Here is a 21,237-nt window from a genome sequence, read left to right on the forward strand (position 1 = left end):
TAGAGGAGTGCTTAAGAGCATTTCTGGGTCTGTATGGCTGTCCTGCCACGTTCTCTGCTTTTTCTGTAAAGTCATCTAGCCCTATGTGCCACAGCCCTTTCATCTCTAGAGTGAGGATCCTCACCACTTCCAGGCCATGCAGTCGCTGTGAGAATTAAGAATCAATACAGGAAAAGTACTTGGAACTGTGACTGGAAATTGCTCACTAAGTATTAGTCATTCATAGTATAATTATCATTATCACTGTTATGGAAAAATTTGTACTTTAAATTGGTTATTTATATGCTATATCTAAATTATAAAAGGTTTTTTCCTTCTTCTTGCAATTTTACTTCATTCATTGTATGTTATTGTTACATTCTCACTAACTTATAATCGGCCTCTTCCTTTGTGAACTGTCTTCCCAATTCACTGTTTTTCACCAATTCCATCATGACATGAAACCATCTTGTGTGACCATATTTCCCAATGAGTAATCACATCGATTATCAAGTCTGAAGAAAGAGCTAACAAAGCTGTCTGCATACATCTTCACAATCAGAATTTCAATGTATATATAATGGTGTATTTATATGTTTTACTAATTCAGAACTGTTACTGGGAAAGACAAACATATTTAGTAAAAAGTTGTAAATACAGAACGTTTTCAGTGTACGTATTTCCAAGCCAATGTTCTCCTTTTTTCTAAGAGCAGCCACATGATATGCATGATATTGGTTAGCCTTCCCTCATGATCAGGCAAGGACAATGTTCAACTGCCATAGGAGCTGCTGCTTGTGAAGGTACTAAAATATTTTGTTGCTAAACTTTTGCTCTGTGACATTCATTATGCTGGTAAGCTACCAGCCATGCTCTTTCCCCCCTTATACATAATGCAAAGATAAATGTGCAAACTTCCCTGATAAAATTGATGCTTATCAATTAACATCTAAAGCAGTAGGATTATGTTTATATATATTTTAAACTATCAATAACAATGCTGGCCCATTATATCCAACTTCATGTAATTAAAGTTGTTAGACATTTTAGCCAGTAAATGTATGCTTTCAAATAAATTTGGAAATAACATATGAACGCAGGAGTGGACTAATGAAATTGGTGACAAAACATAATCACTGCCTCACTCCTTTGTAAAATCAGTTAAGCAGATAAATTTACTAGAGTAAATTTTGAAAATTAAATTAAGGAAATGGTTTTCTGCAAGCAAAAATATTAATGTGCTAAAATCCCCTAATTTCTTCGCTCCCCTTTCTTATCACCTGTAGAACGAAAATAAGAAGGAACTGAACATGGATGGCTTGGCTCATGAATGCTCTCAGTCATTTTTGGCTATAAAAGAATAAACAGCACAACTCAGATGGGTGTGCTGTGATAGAGCAGCAATGAGACACCACGATCAGCTGGGCATCATGAGAACATTTCAACTGAAATTTCTGTGGGACACTCCAAAATGTAAACTGATGATTTCTCATAGGCTACTTAAATCATAACTGCTCATTACTGCAGGTGAGTTTTACCTGTGAACACACAGTCAACAGAAACTCAGCTTTGAAGGTGACACAGCTATCTCTGCTTCAGTTTTCAAAGTATCAATATCTACGTGTGCACCAGAATCTCTGAGCATTACCTGTTAAAGTATATTGCCATCTTTTGAATAATGTGAGAAAGAAAATTAAAGAGTGAAAAAAAATACCACTTCCAAGTCGTTGCTATTAAACTTATTTCTGCTTATCAATAACACCCAAGATTTGGGGGAACTAAAATTTAATGGAAATGAACCCATTGAAATGCATCCCATTTAAAAAGAACAGTGCACCATAAGATTTATCAAGAGGTGCTTATTCATTTTCATATGGAGCCTCCATTTAAATATTTAGGGCTATCATGAAGACTAGACTATGTGGGGCTTGAGTAAGGGTTTGGACCAGGTTTATATCACTCAGTGGGATTAATGACCTGACTAGTCTACTGAAAATGTTGAAGGATGCCATCATTTTTAATACAGACTATTTTCCTAGATATTCAAAAGGTGGGAAAATACATACGGGTTTTCTTGGTGGTCGCGTTAACTGTGGCACTGAAGGGGCCGGTGCCTGCACTTTTGTATGCCCGGACAGCCGCGTAATAGGCAAGGTTGCTCTTCAGTCCCCGGAGCCTGGCTGAGTTCTCGTTTCCAGCCACTCTCACCTTGCTTGAGGACTCCTGCTCTTCCACACTGACCCAGTACCGCACCTGGTGAGGAAGATGCACCAGATGAGAAGGCTGGACAAAGCACCACCTTCCTCATTCTGTGGTTTTCATTAAAATGAGACTGCGATTTACTTTCTTCTTTATTTGACAAATACTTCCAGAGGATCTACTGTGTGCCAGGTGCTGCATTAGGCTCTGTGGCACAGCAGTGTACACACAGGAAAGGAACCCTAGGAGGAGAATAAGGACAAACATGTACACAGACAGAGCAGATAAATTTAGAGTGTTGAGCATGATCAGACTACGATATCACAGTGGGAGAAGGAAGGGGAAATCTGCCTGCCTTCTCAACTCTTAACCAACTGAGCCCAAGGTCAAGTCCAGAACACTGGCAGAAAGGCACAAATTCTATGGACAGCTGAGGTTCCTTCCTGGAAGAAAGTGAACTGTCAGAGGAAAACATTATTAGATTGACTGTCCTGCAGTGCCAGCCACTGTCAGGTGACTAACAGTGCACACAGAGCTGCACCAGAGGGAGTAAAAGCAGTTAAAAGGGCTGATTTTCAATAGGAATGGGCATTAAAATATTTTTCATATATTTCATTATCCTGGGCCACGCAAAGTGATCTTAGACATACCAGGACATATAAAGAACTCAAAATACTTAACACCAACCAACCAACCAATCAATAAATGGGCTAAGGACCTGAATAGACACTTCTCAGAAGAAGATATACATTCAATCAACAAATATAGGAAAAAATGTTCAACATGTCTTGTAATTAGAGAAATGCAAATCAAAACTACTCTAAGACTTCATCTTACTCCAGTTAGAATGGCAACTATTAAGAATACAGAAAACAATAGTGTTGGCAAGGATGTGGGGGAAAAGGCACACTCATACATTGCTGGTGGGACTACAAGTTGGTGCAACCCATCTGGAAAGCAGTATGGAGATTCCTTAGAAAATGTGGAATGAAACCACCATTTGACCCAACTATCCCACTCCTTGGTTTATACCCAAAGGACTTAAAAACAGCATACTATAGGGACACAGCCATATCAATGTTTATAGCAGCACAATTCACAATAGCTAAATTGTGAAACCAAACCAGATTCCCTTCAATATATGAATGAATAAAGAAACTGTGGTATATATACCCAATGGAATATTACACAACATTAACAGAGAATAAAATTGTGGCATTTGCAGGTAACTGGATGGAGTTGGAGAATATCATGCTAAGTGAGGTAAGCCAATCCCCAAAAGCTAAGGGTAAATGTTCTAATAAGTGGATTCTGATCCATAACAGGGAGGGGGAGGCATGGGAAAAATGGAGGAACTTTGGTCCTGCAAAGGGGAGAGAGGGTAGGGATGGTGCATGGGGGCAGGAAAGATGGTGGAATGAGATGGACATCATTAACCTAGGTACATGTACGACTGCACATATGATGTGATGCTACATGGTGTACAACCAGAGAAATGAAAAGTTGTGCTGCAATTGTGAACAATGAATCAAAATGCCTTTTGCTGTCATTTATACCTGATTAAAATAAATTAATTAATTAAGAGAAAGATATATAAACATATGGTGAAAAAATATGAATATAAGAGAATATTTGCTGAAGGGAGGAAAAAGGTAGAGAATAAAATAAAAATACATTCTTAAGTACTTACAATTCACATTATAAAGTATTTTACAATAAAATTTTGTATGCTTTCTTTTTTTGAACATACAGATTGTCTATAAGTAAACAAAGTAAATACAAAAATTTATGCAAATAAGTGATTTAGGAAAGTTTACATATTCTTTGTGTAGATAAGACCTGGTATTACTATCTGCTGATCTAAAGCAGGGGCCACATAGTAAATACAACAGCAGATCTACTAGGTTCTCACAAGGGCTTAAGCATATTTCTTACTTTTATAAATATAGACAATCTCTGTTCACTCGTTCTTTCTTCTTCTCCTTCTCCTTCTCCTCCTCCTCCACCTCCTCCTCCTCCTCCTCCTCCTCCTCCTCCTCCTCCTTCTTCTTCTTCTTCTTCTTCTTTTTGGTGTTGGGAATTGAACTCAGGGACACTCAACCAGTGAGCCACATCCCAAGCCCTATTTTGTATTTTATTTAGAGACCGGGTCTCACTAAGTTGCCACGTTCCTTGTGGTCCCTAAGTCTGGCTCTGAACTGGCGATCCTCCTGCCTCAGCCTCCCGAGCTGCTGGGACTACAGGTGTGCCCACGACGCCCAGCTCTACTCTCTTCATTGCAGTATATGGCCACCTTGTTCTGGCCTTTATGTTTTACTGTTGAAGGCAAAATATAAAAATAGGAAATAATTATTATAACTTATACAACTAAAAAGCAATTTGAGCTCAATGAAACTGGCAATAATTGCTTCTGAGTGCACAGAATGTTGGAAATGGTAAAGGCTTGTGACCACAAGAAACAAAAACAAAAACTTAAAGACTAAGAACATAGCTCAGTGGCCAAAAAGGAAAAAAAAGAAGAAAGAAAAAGGAAAGGAAAGAAGGCTTAAGGGATTGGGAAGCTGGACATAGGACAGAGCAGATTTTTAATAATGGAGCTACTCAGCTTTGCCTGATTGGAGGAGGATAGACTTTCTATTTAATTAATTAATTAATTAATTTTAAAAAAGCAGAGTTCTAATTTTCATGTAAAATATCCTAAATTTAGGGTTGACTCAAAACCAATACTGTGTTGATCAAACAAAATGTGCTTATGGGCCACAGCTGATTACAAGTGTCAATCCTCTGTACAAAACACACTACAATTTATTCTCTCTTAAAACACCACTGGGTGAGTGTTAAGGCCCTAAATGATAAGTGAAAGCAAATTATATATTGTGCTAGATAAAAATCTCCCTATGTATGTGCACATGGAAGGATATGTACCCTTATATTCACACAAAATGCTGATCTATGGATGCCTTTATGTGAATTTCTCTCAGAGAAGGGTTATTAGTTTTAATAAGAATCTCAAAGGGAGGATGTGAGCCCAAACAAGTGGCATTGAAAAGGATACATGGTTTCTTTTCTAATGCCATAGCCAAATAGCCTGTTAATGGATACTAAAAGCTTTTATATATGGTAGACTCACCAAGAGAAAACACTGTGTGTTGTTAGGTCTAGATGATCCGTAAATGATAAGAAGATTTCCCTGCTCGTAAGAGCATTGTCTAGTTATTAACTAAGAATGATACAGATCAATAATTATAATAAAATGTACCAGACACAAAACCTGAAGCTTGGGATACAGCATAGACGGGGGTAGCATATAAATATGACTGTAAGACGGCAGCAGGGAGGATTCATGTGGTAAAATCAGGACCGCCCAATCTTCCCTCCCCTGTCAGGTTCCAGTGTCAGGGTTGTTCCTTTTCTGACATATCAAACTGGTTGAACACAAGTTGCCTAAAAAAATGTTCTTAGGAGGCTGATTTAAAGAAGACATAAAAATAATTTATTATTGGTAATGTGGAATCTCTTTTTGTAAATCCGTTTATAGAAAGTACTTGAAAATTCTTGATAGCGGCCTGTTTTAAAGTACTATAACCAATCTCCACGCATCAGAAGGAGAGCTTTATTTTTAGATCTTAGTTGCTGAGAGGTATTAGAAACATTTAGACACAGAGAAAAAGTTGAACATGATACTAGTTAGTGAAGACTGATTATATAATATTTTTAAACAGCTTTCCTTAAAGAGCTGAATAAATATTCATGTAACTAAAACATAAGGAAACAGAGACGTGCCACTAATATTGCCAATTTTCTGAAAGAATTCCATTATGTTTCAAGAAATTTTGTTCAAAAATGCTTCCATAGGGCTAGATCGTTTTTTTAATAAGGTGGAATAGTTAAGAAAGAAATAAGAAAGACAAATATCCCATTTTCCTCTCAGTTGTGTTCTGGATTTAAATAATAAAAGTACTCCAACTGAGAGAAGAGAATATTTCTATGCTAATTTGGATTTTTATGGGCACAATCACAATACAGGGATGGGAAAGGAAAGATGTCTATGTTCGAGGAACAAAGTTTGAAAATGTAATTGTGCAGAAAAGGGTGAATATAAAGTTGACAGAATATGAAGGTGGCATCTACAAAGGATGATCAGAGAGACGCACATTACCAAGACACACCCTGTTAATAAAACACAAGACACACCCTGTTAATAAAAAAGCCAGTGTAGATACGACTAGAGGCAGGGCAGCTAAATACACTGATGAGTAATGGATTATAAAATAACTATACCTAAAATGTCCAAGTCTGTTTGACAAGAGATTGAATCTATTATGTAAGAATAGGAGATAAAAAAAAAAAAAAGATCAGCCCAATTTGAAAAACAATAAGTAGGACTTGTAGACCTGAAAAAATGCAATGATTAAAAAATTAAGGAAATCAGTAATAAGAGTAAAGCTATAGACTAATAGTGGAAGGGTGAATTAATGAGCCCAGGACATAGCCTGAGCAAAGAAATGAAAATTACCAAAGCAAAGCTGTGGCATTGAGAACAGAATGCAAAGTTCCAAACAGAGTTCCCAAAGGAGAGATAAAGGAAAAGGCAACGCTCAGAGGAAAAAATGGCTGAGATCTTTCCAGAGCTGAAGATATGAGCATTTTCATGGTGCAAACTCTGAATTTAGTGAGGGAACAATAAAAGGCACAGAAGAGGTTGGTTAAGACAGCCTTAGGTTCTCAACCATGCTTCATCCCTAAGAATCTGAGGGATCCAGTCTGCTCCTCTGAGCCGTTCCTGAGCCCCTGAGTTGGGGTTTACAGGTGAGGCTGGGGCCTGGGAGAGAAGGACCTCATTTCCTGACAGAGTAGACAGCAATAACGCAGGTCGTGATGGGCAGGGGCCTCTAGGTTCTGGTCATTACTGCTGACAGCGGACCTGTACACACAGCTGTCCCCCTGATCCATGGGTTTTCCCTCTGTGGTCTCAGCTGCCCTCTTTCAAAAACAGGCAAGAAGGGTAACAACATACACAAAGATACTTTGAGAGACTACTTTCATAAAATCTTTATTATAGTATATTGTTATAATTGTTCTATTTTATTATTAATTATTGCCATTAATCTCTTATTGTGCCAAATTTACAAGTTGAACTTTACTGTTTGTGGTTTCAGGCAACCACTGGGGTTCCTGGACCATGTCTCCTATAGATGAATGGTGGCTAGGGATAGAACCCTCCATATTGTGGAATTACTAAATGACTTAAACGGCTTCACTCTTAACAGTTTAAAAATGTTTCCTTCCTCTGACCATGGAGATCTACCAAACTTAGTATTCAAGTTCTCAAATTTTCTGCATCTATAAACACTGGTAATTCAATTTTCTGATGAGATAATATGGTATTTTTTTTCCTTCAGAAAAATAAAACCAGTTCACAAGTCAATATATTTTTATCTGGATAAATAAACAGAAACAAACTTGAAGAATGTCAAAACTAAAAATATAATTTCAGTTTCTGTGAGTAATTTGGTTATTCCCAAAACTAATGTTCCTGCTCCAAGTACTCCTTAATATCACTGCATCAGATCTTTCATTTAATTTAAACATAAAATGAAATATAGCTTTTAAAACTAATGTATTTAAAAGTAGAACCTTTTTTTAGGCTTGAAGGAAACAGGTGTTAAGTTGGAAAAACTCTTTTAATAGACTAAAATAATTTTATGTGTATTGACAGATTTCTAGAGAGATGAACACTTTAACTTAGCTATTAGATTGGACACATTTAAATCAGCAGAAGCCAGAGGGGGAAATGCATTTGAATGTCTTTTAGGGAGATAAGTCCAGGTCTGTCCTCCTCTGCTCTCAGCCCGGGGAGAGGTATTGTGTATGTCCTTGCCCTCTGACTTCTCTTTGGGTTTAATCAGCAGGACTCAGGAGAGACTGGGATGTTTACTCCCCACCATTTATAGTGCTGTGCCAGGGTTTAGTAGGGACCTTCTAACAAAGAACACAGCAGCACATGGGCAGTGAGGGTCATTCCCAGAATCCCCCACACAGAGTGAAGCCTGCTACATACTGGACCCTCTCCTCTCTGCTTGTCTCCATGGTATTGGAAACCATTCCTGCTGTATCACCGAGCCTCTGTCCCTCCCAAAGTCTGCCTTTTATTCACCTAAACACATTTTACTTTTTTGATATTGATGTAAGAATATCTCAGCTGTCTGTACCCAATTTTCCTATGTACATTCAACTCATGCCACAGTGAATTGAATTCACTGCAAGACAGCAGGAGATGAGACCCCAGACACACAGCTTTTCTTCAAGTGGAATTTTCATATCCTCAAAAGAAAAAAAAAGGTACTCAAATATTTAACATCTTTTTCTATTCTGATTAAAATATCAGGCCCTGTGCACATTCCATACAGTTGTGGGAACAGGAGGCTGGAGGAAGGCATCTAGAAAGTTTGGTTTGGCATTCTGATATATTACATTTCTTAAGTTCCTCTGTCACACATAAAAAATAATCCTATGCGGTTCCCCCCAAATATGCAACTCTTATTATTTTGCAAATGTTGACTTGTTTCATTTGCTTATTAAATTTGTTCTTCCCAAGGTTTATTCTTTCTTAATGTTTACTTTTATTAACATGTAGTAATGGTACATATTTAGGGAGTGCAGCGTAATACTCTAATGCCTGCATGTACCTCACATAGATCAATCAGAGTAATTATCTTTTCCATCTTGTTAACATTTCTTTTTGTTTGGAACCTTGGAGTTCTTCAGAGAAACAGCGAAGAGATTATTGTGAACTAGAGTTTATTTTTTCTAAGCACAAAAGGACTTTAAAGCCATGGTAGATTCCAGGCAGGAACTCTAGCGCGCTCTCCTCTTGGTGCCCACTCTCCATGAACTTAATGGCTCTGGATCCTCTTTTATGGGTCTGCCTCTCTTATTCCTATCCAGAAGGGCACCAGGAAAGATCTGAGCCTGAGTTTAAAGGCACAGCAGATGAAATAAATTGGAGTCTAGGGAAATGAGCTCAACTACTGGTTGGTCAAATCAGAAAGAAAATTAGTCTAGATGCTAATGATGATGTGTGCTCAGCATGTTGCGAGGCACACGATCAACTCACGCCAAGATGAGAGAAAGGTAGGAGATATTAACGATTTTAAAGCCAAACTGGGGAAACTGCAACCCACAAAGTTAGCCACAGGACTGATAATTAAATACTCTGCTAAGTCATTTATTTTTCTAGGTTAATTTTTAAATCATTACTGAAACGAACAAAAGACATATTTTTAACTTGGTGGAATTACATAAATTATTTGAGATTTTTTTCTAATTAGTACATCTTTCTCTTAGCTTGTCTTTCTCTTCATATATTCTACCAAGCACTTGGGGAAGAAATTTTTAATCCTTGTTTTTCCTTTCAATACAGTATACATGTTACATTTGAATATTTTGTCTGCTACTCTCTATACAAATAGATAAGATATGAGGCATTTTTTTAAAAAAGCATTTACTTTTTAGTTGTAGTTGGACTTAATAACTTTATTTCACTTATATATTTTTATGTGGTGCTGCGGGTCGAACCCAGGGTCTCCCATGTGCAAGGCGAGCGCTCTACTGCTGAGCCACAATCCCAGCCCCAAGATGCAATGCATTTTAACCCATAATTGATACCAAGAAAAGTTCCATTTCCTTCTCATCTTTTGCCTCTGACCCTAGTGGCAACAGGCATGAGAGTCACTCGGGGAGTGTATTTTCCTTGTGAAAAGTAGAAAGTATTCTTCTACTCTTTGCTGCTTTTCAGTTTTCTTTTTCTTTCAATGAAATCTCACCCTGAAGCCCAATATATAAACAGAAAAAAAGCAGAAGCTGCAAGTCTCTCAGGGTGGTTTTAACAATGGCTGCAATTCTCAAATGATGCTATGAGTTATGGAGGACTGTTACTCTATTCTAACTGAGCCTTGGAGAGCTTTAATGACTTGCTTAAGAACATGCAGCAGTGAGATAGCAAAGCCCAAACTGCATTTTTTCCATCAACACATAGTTTGTGCATGTCACCCATGTGCCCGATATTGCTCTGTGAACTTGGGAGATATCATTAAACAAACACACAGAGTTCCTGTCCCTTGTGGAGCTTATACAGTAACCTACTAGTTTTGAATGCAGAACTGTCTAATTCCAAAATGGTAGAGCCTTAACTAGAAAATATGAGTTTCCACTAGCATTCTTTGATGTCCTTCAGCCAAATACTCTTTACTGACATGGCTAAGAGATACCATTCCATTTTCATATAGAATAATTTTACCTGGATGAGTCCTTGTCAGTTTAAATTGATATGGAAAAAAATTAGCATCTCCTTGCCCTCATGCTCTCCATTAACTACCATCAACTTTCAAGACCCCTACAATGCTTATAAGCCCACAGTTCTCTTCTATGTAACCTCTCCTTCATTTGTCTCCAGTATTTCACAAGGTACAACCAGATTGGGGATATGATTCTGCCATTATGGCTCATACAGGGCAATTATCCATAGTGGGACTGTGTCTCAGTCCAACTCCTTCACTGAGGAGAGTCACATGTGTTCATTTCTTTAAATTCCCTTTTCTCTTTCACATGAGAGATCACATTGGACCCTTGACTTTCTAGGTCTGGCTGATTTCACTTCGCACGATATTCTCCAGTTCCATCCATCTACAAGAAAATGCTATAATTTCATTCTTCTTTAAGGCCGAGTACTCCATTGAATATGTATTCCACATTTTCCTTATCCATTCATTTGCTGATGGACACCTGGGCTCTAGCCATTCTTGTCTGTTATGAATCAAACTGCTTTAAACATTAATGTGGCTGTATCACTACAGTATACTGATTTTAGTTCTTTTGGATAAATACCAAGGAGTGGGATATCTGGGTCACATGATGGATCTATTCCTAGTTTATTGAAAAATCTCCATACTGCTTTCCAAATTGGTTAGTAGTAATTTGCAGTGCTACTGATGATATATGAGTGTACCTTTTCCCCACATCCTTGCCAGCATTTATTATTTGTATTCTTGATGATTGCCACTCTAACTGGAGTGAGATGAAATCTCAATGTAGTTTTGATTTTCATTTCTCTGCTTCTTAAGATGTTGAACATTCTTAATATTTTTCATATTGTTAGCCATTTGCATTTCTTCTGAGAAATGTCTGTTTAGTCAATTTTCCCATTTATTGATTGGGTCATTCCTTTTTTTTCTGGTGTTAAGTTTATTGAGTTATTTATATATTCTTGTTATTAATCCCATGTTAGAGAAGTAGCTGGCAAAGACTTTCTCCCACCTCTCCATGTTTTTAGTTACTTCCTTTGCCATACAGAAGTCTATGTCTCATCCTGCACAAAAATCCACTCAAAGTGGAATAAAGACTTAGGAATAAGACCAGGAACATTGCAACTTCTAGAAGAAAACACACAGTCAACACTCTACAATATGTGTACAGGCATTCATTTTGTTAATAAGATTCCCAAAGCTCAAGAAACAAAGCCAAGAACCAACAACTGGGAGCTCAACTTCAATTACAAATTCAGGTATTGCCCCTGAATGGCCTATATGCAGAGCCTCACTGCTACTGCTCCAGTGCTGTCTCTGTTTCATTTGATAATATTTATTCAGGCCAATGCTATGTGGTTATAGGGAACAGAAACTCTCTTGAAGCTGCTCAGATAGAAAGGGGGTTCACTGTCAAGAAGGACAAAGCACTATGAAAAAGGATGTAAGAAGTCCACTTGAGAATTGGGCAGTTGTCAAAGAGCTCTTCTATTTTACTCTTGTAAGGTTGTAGGGACCTTGTTTCTCTCCTTGTGAGGGTGAAGTGGGGAGATATCTGCTCTATCTCATCTTTGCAGACATACTTTTTCCTACATGCCAATGGCCTAAGAAGTGTGAACTTGGCTACAAATATGACATATGACCACATGACCCTCATTAACTATAACCTCTGTATTCCTTACTTAAATATCTCACACAAGAATCTGACTGGGTTAGCTCACTGTGCAGACCAGTTGACTTTGGTCACATGGTCACTGGGATACAACCACTGGAGACTGTATTGGGGAGTGGAGGGGTACGTGGCTGTGTCATGCTAATATGGCTATGTTAGTCTGTCACTGAATCAGCAATTACACATGAGGGCAGTTTCCTAAGAAGCCAGCAGTGGGTGGTGGGGATGAAGTCACAACCATGACCTCTATAACAGCATTGCTAGATAAATCTTAAAATGTGTTTATCTCACCACTTCCTAATTCCACTGTTCCCTATGAAATATGGGGTACAGTTCACGTAGTTCCTCTTACATTCAAATTCATCTGTGACCTGCTCTCCTATGCCTCGGTGGGCATCATCTTCAGTGTAACCTTGGTTTTGTACACAGCCTCTACTCCTTTACTCCTCCAAAATGCTGTGCTCAATCTGGAATGTTCTCAGTACCTCTACATTCATTTCCTTTCCCTCCAAAGTCCTGGTTAAACCTTCCTACCATCTGGAAGTCTGTAAAGCTGGGTCATCCTTCTTCCTCAAACACTTCTTGCTCAGGTGAACTATTCCTACTTCATTATATTAGGTCTTATGATGCCCTCTCTTTTGGATATTTCATCTTATTTCACCATACATCAAGGTCTCTGGAAACACAAATTATACTACGGGCAGCTGAATTCTCTAGAATTCAGGAGAGAATCTCACAACCAAGGACATAAGACCATAGCTGGAGGAAGGTGACTTTCTACTGACATAGCCATCCAATGATAGGACCACAGCCATTCAATCTCACCCTCAGTTTTCAGTCAATCCATCATAAGATCTGGCTGACAGTGCCCATGACTGCCTTTCATATTCACTGTTTTGTTCCTTTTCCACCCCATCTAAGGTGGTACTCATGCCCCTGGCAGGGTTAAATTAGGTATGTACTAATAATCAGATGGCACAATGTGTGGGTAAGAAAAGAGCAACCCAGAACAGAATTCATATAAGTTGTCATTGTTCAGAAGAAGTTTTAGTGAAAGAAGCAAAGTACTGTGGTAACATACAAACACAAGTTAGTTTACCTCATAGCCAAGCAAATGTCCATTGCTCAACTTCCAAGGAATGGTGTTCCACAAAACTTCAATTTCTGAAGAAGACAGGCTATGGGCAGAAACTTCAGTTGGGGCATTGTAGGCTCTGTTTAGGAATAGAAATTGAAAACCAATGATCATTTCTGCAGTTGAATAAAACAATCCTTTGACATCCTTATTTTTGAGAAAGCATTTTAACATAAGTGAAACTTTTATAGTCATCCCATAAAAATATTTGAAAACAAGCACCATGTCTTGAAAACACAGACACTGATCTATTGCTGAGGACGAGGTGGCCACAGTGCCACAGGGGTTTTCCTTGCTCAGCGCCCAGAGCAACCTGTGCCTTCCTCTCTTGCACCTCTTTCTCAGTATTTCCTTCTTCGCTCTGTTCTCTCTACCCCTTTTTCTCCTCTCTTTCACCCCACACCAGCTGCTTGGGAACTCCTATACTACTTTCTTATTTGGGTCAAACAAAGTCAAAGTCAAGTTCAAGTAAAGTTCATTTACTCAGCAAGCACTGAGTGCCTAATTTCACACAAGGGGCAGTGTGAATTTGGATACTGACTCTTTTGAAGGAGTAGGTAGACATGCCCATGTGATCTCCAGTAAGAACACCCCCTTATAATGAACATTCTTGGGGATTCATGGGAATCTCATAAGGCTCAATGATAAAGTCTTCCTCTGATTCACTGAAATGTCTGAGTGTATTTCCAACAAGCCCCTCATTTTTTTCTTAGGCAACTAAATATCCTTCTTATGTGTGAACAGACAGCCCTTTGACTAACTCCTCAGAGTGATAAGGATGATTCAGGAGAAGGGAGGTGAGGGGCACAGGAATAGGCCAAAGGCTAAGTCTGTTCCCTACTTCCCACAGCCAGTTCTCAGGCCCTAGATGCTGAGGGCAGACAGTGTCTGATGCCCTCCTGCTGGCTAATTTCCATCACTTCCCAGACTCACAACCTGCCCTTGTAATTCCTGGAAGCTCTTGGAAATGGGGTCTGGTTATGAATGCAAGACTCTTTCTTTTGCAAAGATGCCTATAATACCTGTTTTTATCCTTTTCAGAACTCAATGGGAAATGAGAAGACAAGAATAAGGGTGGCCGTCCTCCGTCCTCAGAAATATGGAGTCTATTTTTAGGAATGATAACTGTGGACCTTTTTTTTTCAATTTACTGCCAGTTCTGAGGTTAGGAGAGACACTGGGATATACTGCATGAGCTCAGAATGCTTAAGGCCAATGGCCCTGGGTTAAAATCCTGGCTCTTACTACAGGAGTTTTGGCAGATTTATTCATCTCTTTCATCAGGCTTTCATTTTCTAATTTGTAGATGGGAGACTTTTCATTTGAAAATTCTAATTAGGTAACTCCTGGCAGATGGCAACCATGCAATACAGGTTGACCCCTAACATCTTTGTTAGGTGGAACCACATGAGGTGGCCAATATTGAGTTGCAGTCATCTATAAAATAGTGATTTGCTATCATTTTCTAGAGTGATCTTGAGATGTCTCAGAATGTGGAGCAGATTTAATAGGAGAGAATGACTCAATGGTTTTCTAGTGAAGTGTGTGTGCACACAGCAGAATGATGCAATGAGGCCAGAGTGACAGGTACTCATATCCCTCAAAGGTTCACATTGTACATCTCTTGGATGGCATCTTGGCCCTCGCTTTCTGTCTTGCTAGTGACCGTTTCTCAGTTGCAGAAACCACAACAGAACTTTGGACTAGGGTAGCTTCCAGGGACTATTTTATTCTTCAACCAAGAAGAACAGGGTTGCAACCAATTGTTAGATTCTCTGTCCCTCGAGTCTTATACTTCAAGTCAGTTATGCCCTGGGGACATAACCACAAGTTTGATTACTGTTGACTTGAGGAAAAAAAAATACCCCTAAAGCCACAGAGAATTTTCTAGTCAGGTTTGAGCACAACCAGCTTATCGATATACAAACTTGTTTCCCGCACCTTCTTCTGCAGAGAACACTGTTGTCACTGGGCTAAATGGGCCTTCACCTCTGTTATTATAGACACCCACTTTGACTTCATCGGGTGAAAATGGCATGATGCTTTCGTTCCTGAAGACGTATCTTGGGGTGTCAGGGGATGTCACCACTGTCTGGAGCCAGTTGGTAACCCCAAGAGGGCGGAAATCAACCACATACCCAAAACCTTCACCATTCTGCAGCTCTTCAGGGACTGGCTGTAAAGAAAAGGTACATTGTGTCACCCTTAAAGACAAGGGCATAGCAAAGTGATGAGTCCTCATCCTTAGTGTTTCCTATGAATTATCAAATAATAACCTTCACCGTATCAAGTCGGAGATTTTAAAAAGAAGAGGAACAACAGGGGCACATTTAATTCAGCTGATTTTTAAGAGACATATAATACTCTTACCAGGCACCGAGGTACTGAGCTAGACTTCTCAGTGATTATTTGACATATGAGTGTCTTTAAGTCCACGTCTGGGTTTCTAATAACCCATACTCTGAGTCTAACATACTAGATATTTTAAGTCAAATAAAAATTATCAAATCCCTAGTGTTGGTTTTATGGAAAGAAATCATACCTTGATACAGTGATTAAGTACAAAGGAGCAAAAAAAGAAAAGAAAAGAAAAGAAAAGCAAAAGAAAGTAAATACAGCTTACTGAACTCAAGGATGCATGGACTTATGCCAAAAATTCTATTGGCATTTATCACAAGCTCATGATGCTTCATTTGTTTGTTAACATATTCAATTAATATAAATAAATTTAGTGCTAGCCCCCGCTATTTCATATATGTTAATTACATTTTCCCCCTAACTTGACAAAAGCAAAGGATAAAAGATGGTCAGGAAAGAAATTATAGACTCAAGCACCTGTGGGAATGTGTGACATCATCAGCAGGACATTCCAGGAATGCAAGGAGAGCAGTAAGGGAACCTCAAGAGTCAGCAGCCAGGAGTTGACTCTCACCCTCTGTTTAGCAGCCAGGTGTCCATGTGCAAATTACTATCTTTGTGCCTCAGTGTTTTAATATATAAATGTTCCAAGAATGAAATAAGAAAACTTTTGCAAAATGACAGGAACAGTGATTAGCACTGAAATATTTGCTACCGGTGCTACCAGCAGTGGCAACAGCGGTACCATTATCAGCAGCAATAGCAACACCAGCATCAGAACCCACATCACAAGCACCACTGATAGTACCACCAGTCCCACCAACACAGGCACCACAATTCCCAGCATCAGTGTCACCAGCACTGGAGACATGAGAACCAGTAGCACCTGTTCCATCAATAGTACCACCACCAAAACAATGACCTACACCACCAGTACCAACACCTCCAGCAGCGGCACCTGTGCCACCAGCTGTATCACCAGCACCATGAAAATGAGCACACACACCATCAGCACCATCAGCACCAACACCAGAATAACTACATCTGCACACCAGTGACACCATGAATACCTGTGTTCCCAGCACCACTACTAGCACCTGTGCCACAAAACCCACCACCAAAAAAACCAGTACCAAATGCACCACTACTACAACCACTATCACCACCAGCCCACACATCACCAGTCCATCCCCAGCACCACTGTCACCAACCCGACGACTCTCAGCAGCATTAGCAGCACCACCTCCATAAGCACCAACAAAAGCGCCAGGCCCACCAGCAGCAGCAGCAGGGTAGGAGCCAGCAGCAGCCAAAGCTATCTCATTCATAGCAGGACCACCAGCACACACACACACACACACACACACACACACACACACACGTGTGTGTATATATCCCATATGTATACATTCACAGATGCCTTAGGTAACAATGTAATGTATATTGCATGAAATTATGAAATATTTTGGGTGAGATCATCAGATGATTTTATTTTACCTGAAATTGTAAAACATTTAAATCCTCTCAAGAGGTAATAAAAATGAAACTTATTTGAAAGGGACATTGTGACTGGTGTGAAGGCTAATAAAATATGGAAAATGGATTCACCAGGGACGCTGGGAAACCACTCCAGCATGAACCCTGAACTGTGGCTATTCCAACAGAGATATGAGTTTCAGAACAACAGTGGCTTTATGGAGGAAGGATACAGACTGGGACCCTCCCATCCTGGTAGGAGGTATTTATAAACCTCAGGCAGGCATCGACTTACACACTTCTGCTGAGAACTTTCCTTTAGTGAACTCAATGACACAGCTAGCATATAAATTCTTTGAAGGTGGGTCTTTGTCATGCCCATAGCTGTATCTGCAAAGTCTGCAAAGTGCTGAGCACACAGTAGACACTCCTGAATACGTGCGGTGTGAACAAATGAGCAGGCTGTAGGCAGGCACTGGCCCCCATGTCTCCTAGTACCTGCCACATGTACCACGTGCACTGTGCCAATAAAACGGCGTCACTAAAATGTGGAGACATATCCTTGGACTTTATCTTGACTTAGTTAGCTCCTATAGTGACATGCTTGCTGTTTCAAATATTCTATTAGTTAATATTAATTAATATGTAGATTATGAAAAGGAAAGTTTACGTCCCCTCAGCTGTCTCAATAATGTGATGCTGGGTATGCATTCCACTTCTAAGTCTTAAAATTAGGATAATTTTAGGATCATAAAGCCATTTATATTAATAGTTACCTTACATGGAAATTAATAACAATAATTCTTACTTAATTGAACAGTTGAGAAGCCAAAATATAATACCCATCAATTGTTTGAGCTCGTGTGTGTTCACTGAGCTCAGTGACAGAATGAGATTTCCTAGCAGCAAAAATTCCAAATGCCATTGTTTTGCCAATTTGTCAATGTTTGTTTTAAATGAAAACAGCTCTTCCCTACTAACAGGGTAACGATGTCAGATAGTAATTATAACCTTAAATGACAAAAATGTATTCACTCAACATGCACTAATGATGGTCTAGGAGGGATTGAACTCCTGGAAATGTCATACAACATCAGAGTCACTTACATGGGTTGACTAAAGCCATATGGCAGATTTCATTAGAAAAGTCAGATAATTGTGACACTGCATTATGGATATGGAGTCCCCACTGGGCCTGGAGACCAGGGCCAAGGGAACTGGAGATGCACACCCAGGGACATCTATTCACCCATTACTCAGAAAACAGAAACACTAACCTGCCTCTTCAGTTATTACTTTTTCTGAGGGTAAACTGGGTTCTCCACCTCCGATTTTGTTACTGGCTACAACCCGAAATTCATATTCCACCCAGGGGTTTAACTCCACTACGGTAGCTGTGTGTGTTTTCCCATCGATGACCTCAGGCACTACAAAGGAACAGTTCAGAGTTGTCAGAGTCTGTGGTGCCCAGCAAGGCCTTGAAATCCTTTCCTAAGCAGGGACAGTGGTTGCCTCTCCCCTTACCTGTTGTAACAGTTTGCCAGCCCACAGAGAAAGGTGTCCTTGCTTGGATAGCGTAGGAGATAACCGGACTGTGGTTGTCTGTGTCTTCTTTCCAAGACAGCTGGGCTGTGGTGTCTGTGATTTCTTCTACCTTCACATATCCTGGTGGTACAGGTGAACCTAAAGAAGGTGAGTACACATACCACTGTCACCCACTTCCACCAAAGTGAAGAGTATGTCCCGTGACCACTTCAGTACCTCCATGAGGTCCCCGTTTAGAAAGTGCTTAGTGACAAAGGCCAGGTACCTAGTAATAATATCCCCTGACACATATTTCCATTGTTAGATCTTAAATCTGGATAGAAGGCCATAATCCCCCATGCTTCCTTGTGACTGTATGTAGGATTCCTGTTCCTCCCAAATGCAGTGCCCCTGGCTTTGGATACACTGACTTTCCCTTAAACCCAGTGGTTTACCTCTGTAGTTCTCAGCTTGTTATCTAGTGATGTTTTAATTCATGATTCACTCTGGTCATTTTCCATCCCAATAGCAACAGTACTCTGGACAGTAGCCTAGGTTGGCAAATTTTCTCAGGAATCCTGAATAAATAATCCTGATTCTATTAGAAGGACATACACTCACTTGCACGCGCACACACACCATATTCTCTCTCACGCACGCACACACACACACACACACACACACACACCCCATATTCTCTCTCCTATTTAATCCATATGCTGATTGATGATTGATGGCATGCTCAAGAACATATCAGCTTGGCAGCCATCCCCGTCACAGTGAGAGCTATTTGAAGGGCAGAGTCAAGAATCTTGTTTCTCTGAATTGACACTCATCTGAATTGTCGTATTTGCTGGCAAGAGGAGGACTCAAATCAACACTATAATTTGCATGTTCACATTCCCTCTCATCACGGCTCTCCCTCCAGTAAGGAATGATCAGCTAAGATGTGAAGGTAGGAAATCCAGGAGGCGTTCCTGTTACCTCTCACTATGAGCTCGGCGGCAGAGGAGACACTGTCCACTCCCGTGTGCACCATGCAGACGTACTTTCCGCTGTGCGTCAGCTGGATGTTTCTGATCATTAGATCACCTGAGGAACTCTGTTGGGAAAACCGGTGATGGACACACCGCTATTTTTAAAACACAAAGAATTTTGGAGACTATGGCCCAGAAACACATGGCGACGGAATCTGTATTTAGAGTAAAAACTAAAGTGGGACTAGACAGAGGATGCAAGAAGGGAATGAACGGAAATAACACCAAGTAAAAAACCATACATGACTGCAGATAAATATTTCTGCAGACAAATAAATGACTAGCTTTCCCCAGGGGCATTTATGGTTTCAAAAATAAATGAGGGCAGAGATTATAGTCTCAGAGTCTATTTACTTCCACCAGGGTGACACTTATTTTATATCCACCGCTCAGCATCAGCTCAACTGTTTTCTCTGGTTCCAACCCCACTGCAATTATCTGCCTGAGAAGAAGCAGAAACCATTTAGATATCTAATGGGAAATAAATGCAGCGCGACACAGGGATTACCACAGTTGAACACTGTTCTAAACACATTGGAGCTCAAAAAGACTAATGCCATTTAATTCCTCAGCTGCAGAACTTTAGGAACAGTCAGAATGAACCCCCTCAATAAGAAGAAATGGAAACATTTTCAACCTTAAAAATATCAGCTATCCATAAAGACATTTGTGGGTGTCCCTCAGCACCAATTAATGGAGCAAATATATTTCTAAATGCTCAACTTTAAACGGTCTTCATTTAAAGAGAATATAAAATCATGTTCATAAAATGATTAACTGCAGGTCGGTTTCATGCATTAGTAAAAATATAGATTGAAATAAAATAATTTGGAAAAGCAAAGCCCTTTGAAAAAGATTAGCAGTTGATGCCTGACCTGGTACAGGACACAGCAGCATTTATCTTGTTAATTAAAAGCGTAGCTTTCCTCTTGGGTTTTCCTAGAATATGTTGAAAGGGGATCTGTTATCCTATTTTTAGGTAATTTCCTAAAACTACCTACAGGGTACTTCCTTCCATATTGCTCCCTGCCCTGAGGATTCTTAATAGGCCACAGATTCTCTGTTGGTTGGATCATATGGCTTTGGATGGAACTTCTTGAGCACTGGGAGAGACCAGATGTGTGCTGATTGATGGCCACAATTAAAAGATAATCCTGAAACTGTGAAGTTTGCATATTTTACTTTCCACACTCTGAACTTTCTTCTTTTCCTCCCTCCCTCTTTCTCCTCAGGGTTATTTAGAAATTTATTCCAGGGATGAAACCCTCAATGCTTGCTGACCATTGCAGGTTTTCTGAGTTCCATATAGTCACAGGAGGGTGATTATCATTTCTATAGAAATCTTAATTTTCAGCAAAAATCTGTTGATGTTAAATGCCACCAAGACATTGGGGATGAGGCTGTTATTCTCCCTACCTTTATTTCTTACTTTGAAAACAGTTGGGTAAAAGAGAATTATAACAGGGCTCTCCTGAGTCTTTAGATATCTGCATGTACCATTTCAGCACACTGCTGGTCTTGTCTCTTGAAGGAGTAATGGAGAATTTGGTATCA

At 39.6% G+C, this 21,237-nt stretch overlaps 1 protein-coding gene across 1 annotated transcript in view; it reads right to left on the reverse strand.

The window, feature by feature from the left end:
* The window catches only part of LOC143410709 (contactin-3-like), a 55,006-nt gene that overhangs the window by 7,889 nt on the left and 25,880 nt on the right, over positions 1 to 21,237 (reverse strand). Inside the window, exons 3-10 of the mRNA XM_076871481.1 lie at positions 19,631 to 19,748; positions 18,647 to 18,805; positions 18,400 to 18,549; positions 16,584 to 16,690; positions 15,230 to 15,464; positions 13,718 to 13,720; positions 13,253 to 13,365; positions 2,046 to 2,232 (exon numbers count right to left, since the gene is read on the reverse strand). Of these exons, the coding sequence (XP_076727596.1) occupies positions 2,046 to 2,232; positions 13,253 to 13,365; positions 13,718 to 13,720; positions 15,230 to 15,464; positions 16,584 to 16,690; positions 18,400 to 18,549; positions 18,647 to 18,805; positions 19,631 to 19,748 (1,072 nt within the window). The remainder of the gene's footprint in view (positions 1 to 2,045; positions 2,233 to 13,252; positions 13,366 to 13,717; positions 13,721 to 15,229; positions 15,465 to 16,583; positions 16,691 to 18,399; positions 18,550 to 18,646; positions 18,806 to 19,630; positions 19,749 to 21,237) is intronic.

The sequence above is a fragment of the Callospermophilus lateralis genome, chromosome 11 (assembly GCF_048772815.1).
Source record: "Callospermophilus lateralis isolate mCalLat2 chromosome 11, mCalLat2.hap1, whole genome shotgun sequence".
Taxonomy (NCBI): Eukaryota; Metazoa; Chordata; class Mammalia; order Rodentia; family Sciuridae; genus Callospermophilus; species Callospermophilus lateralis.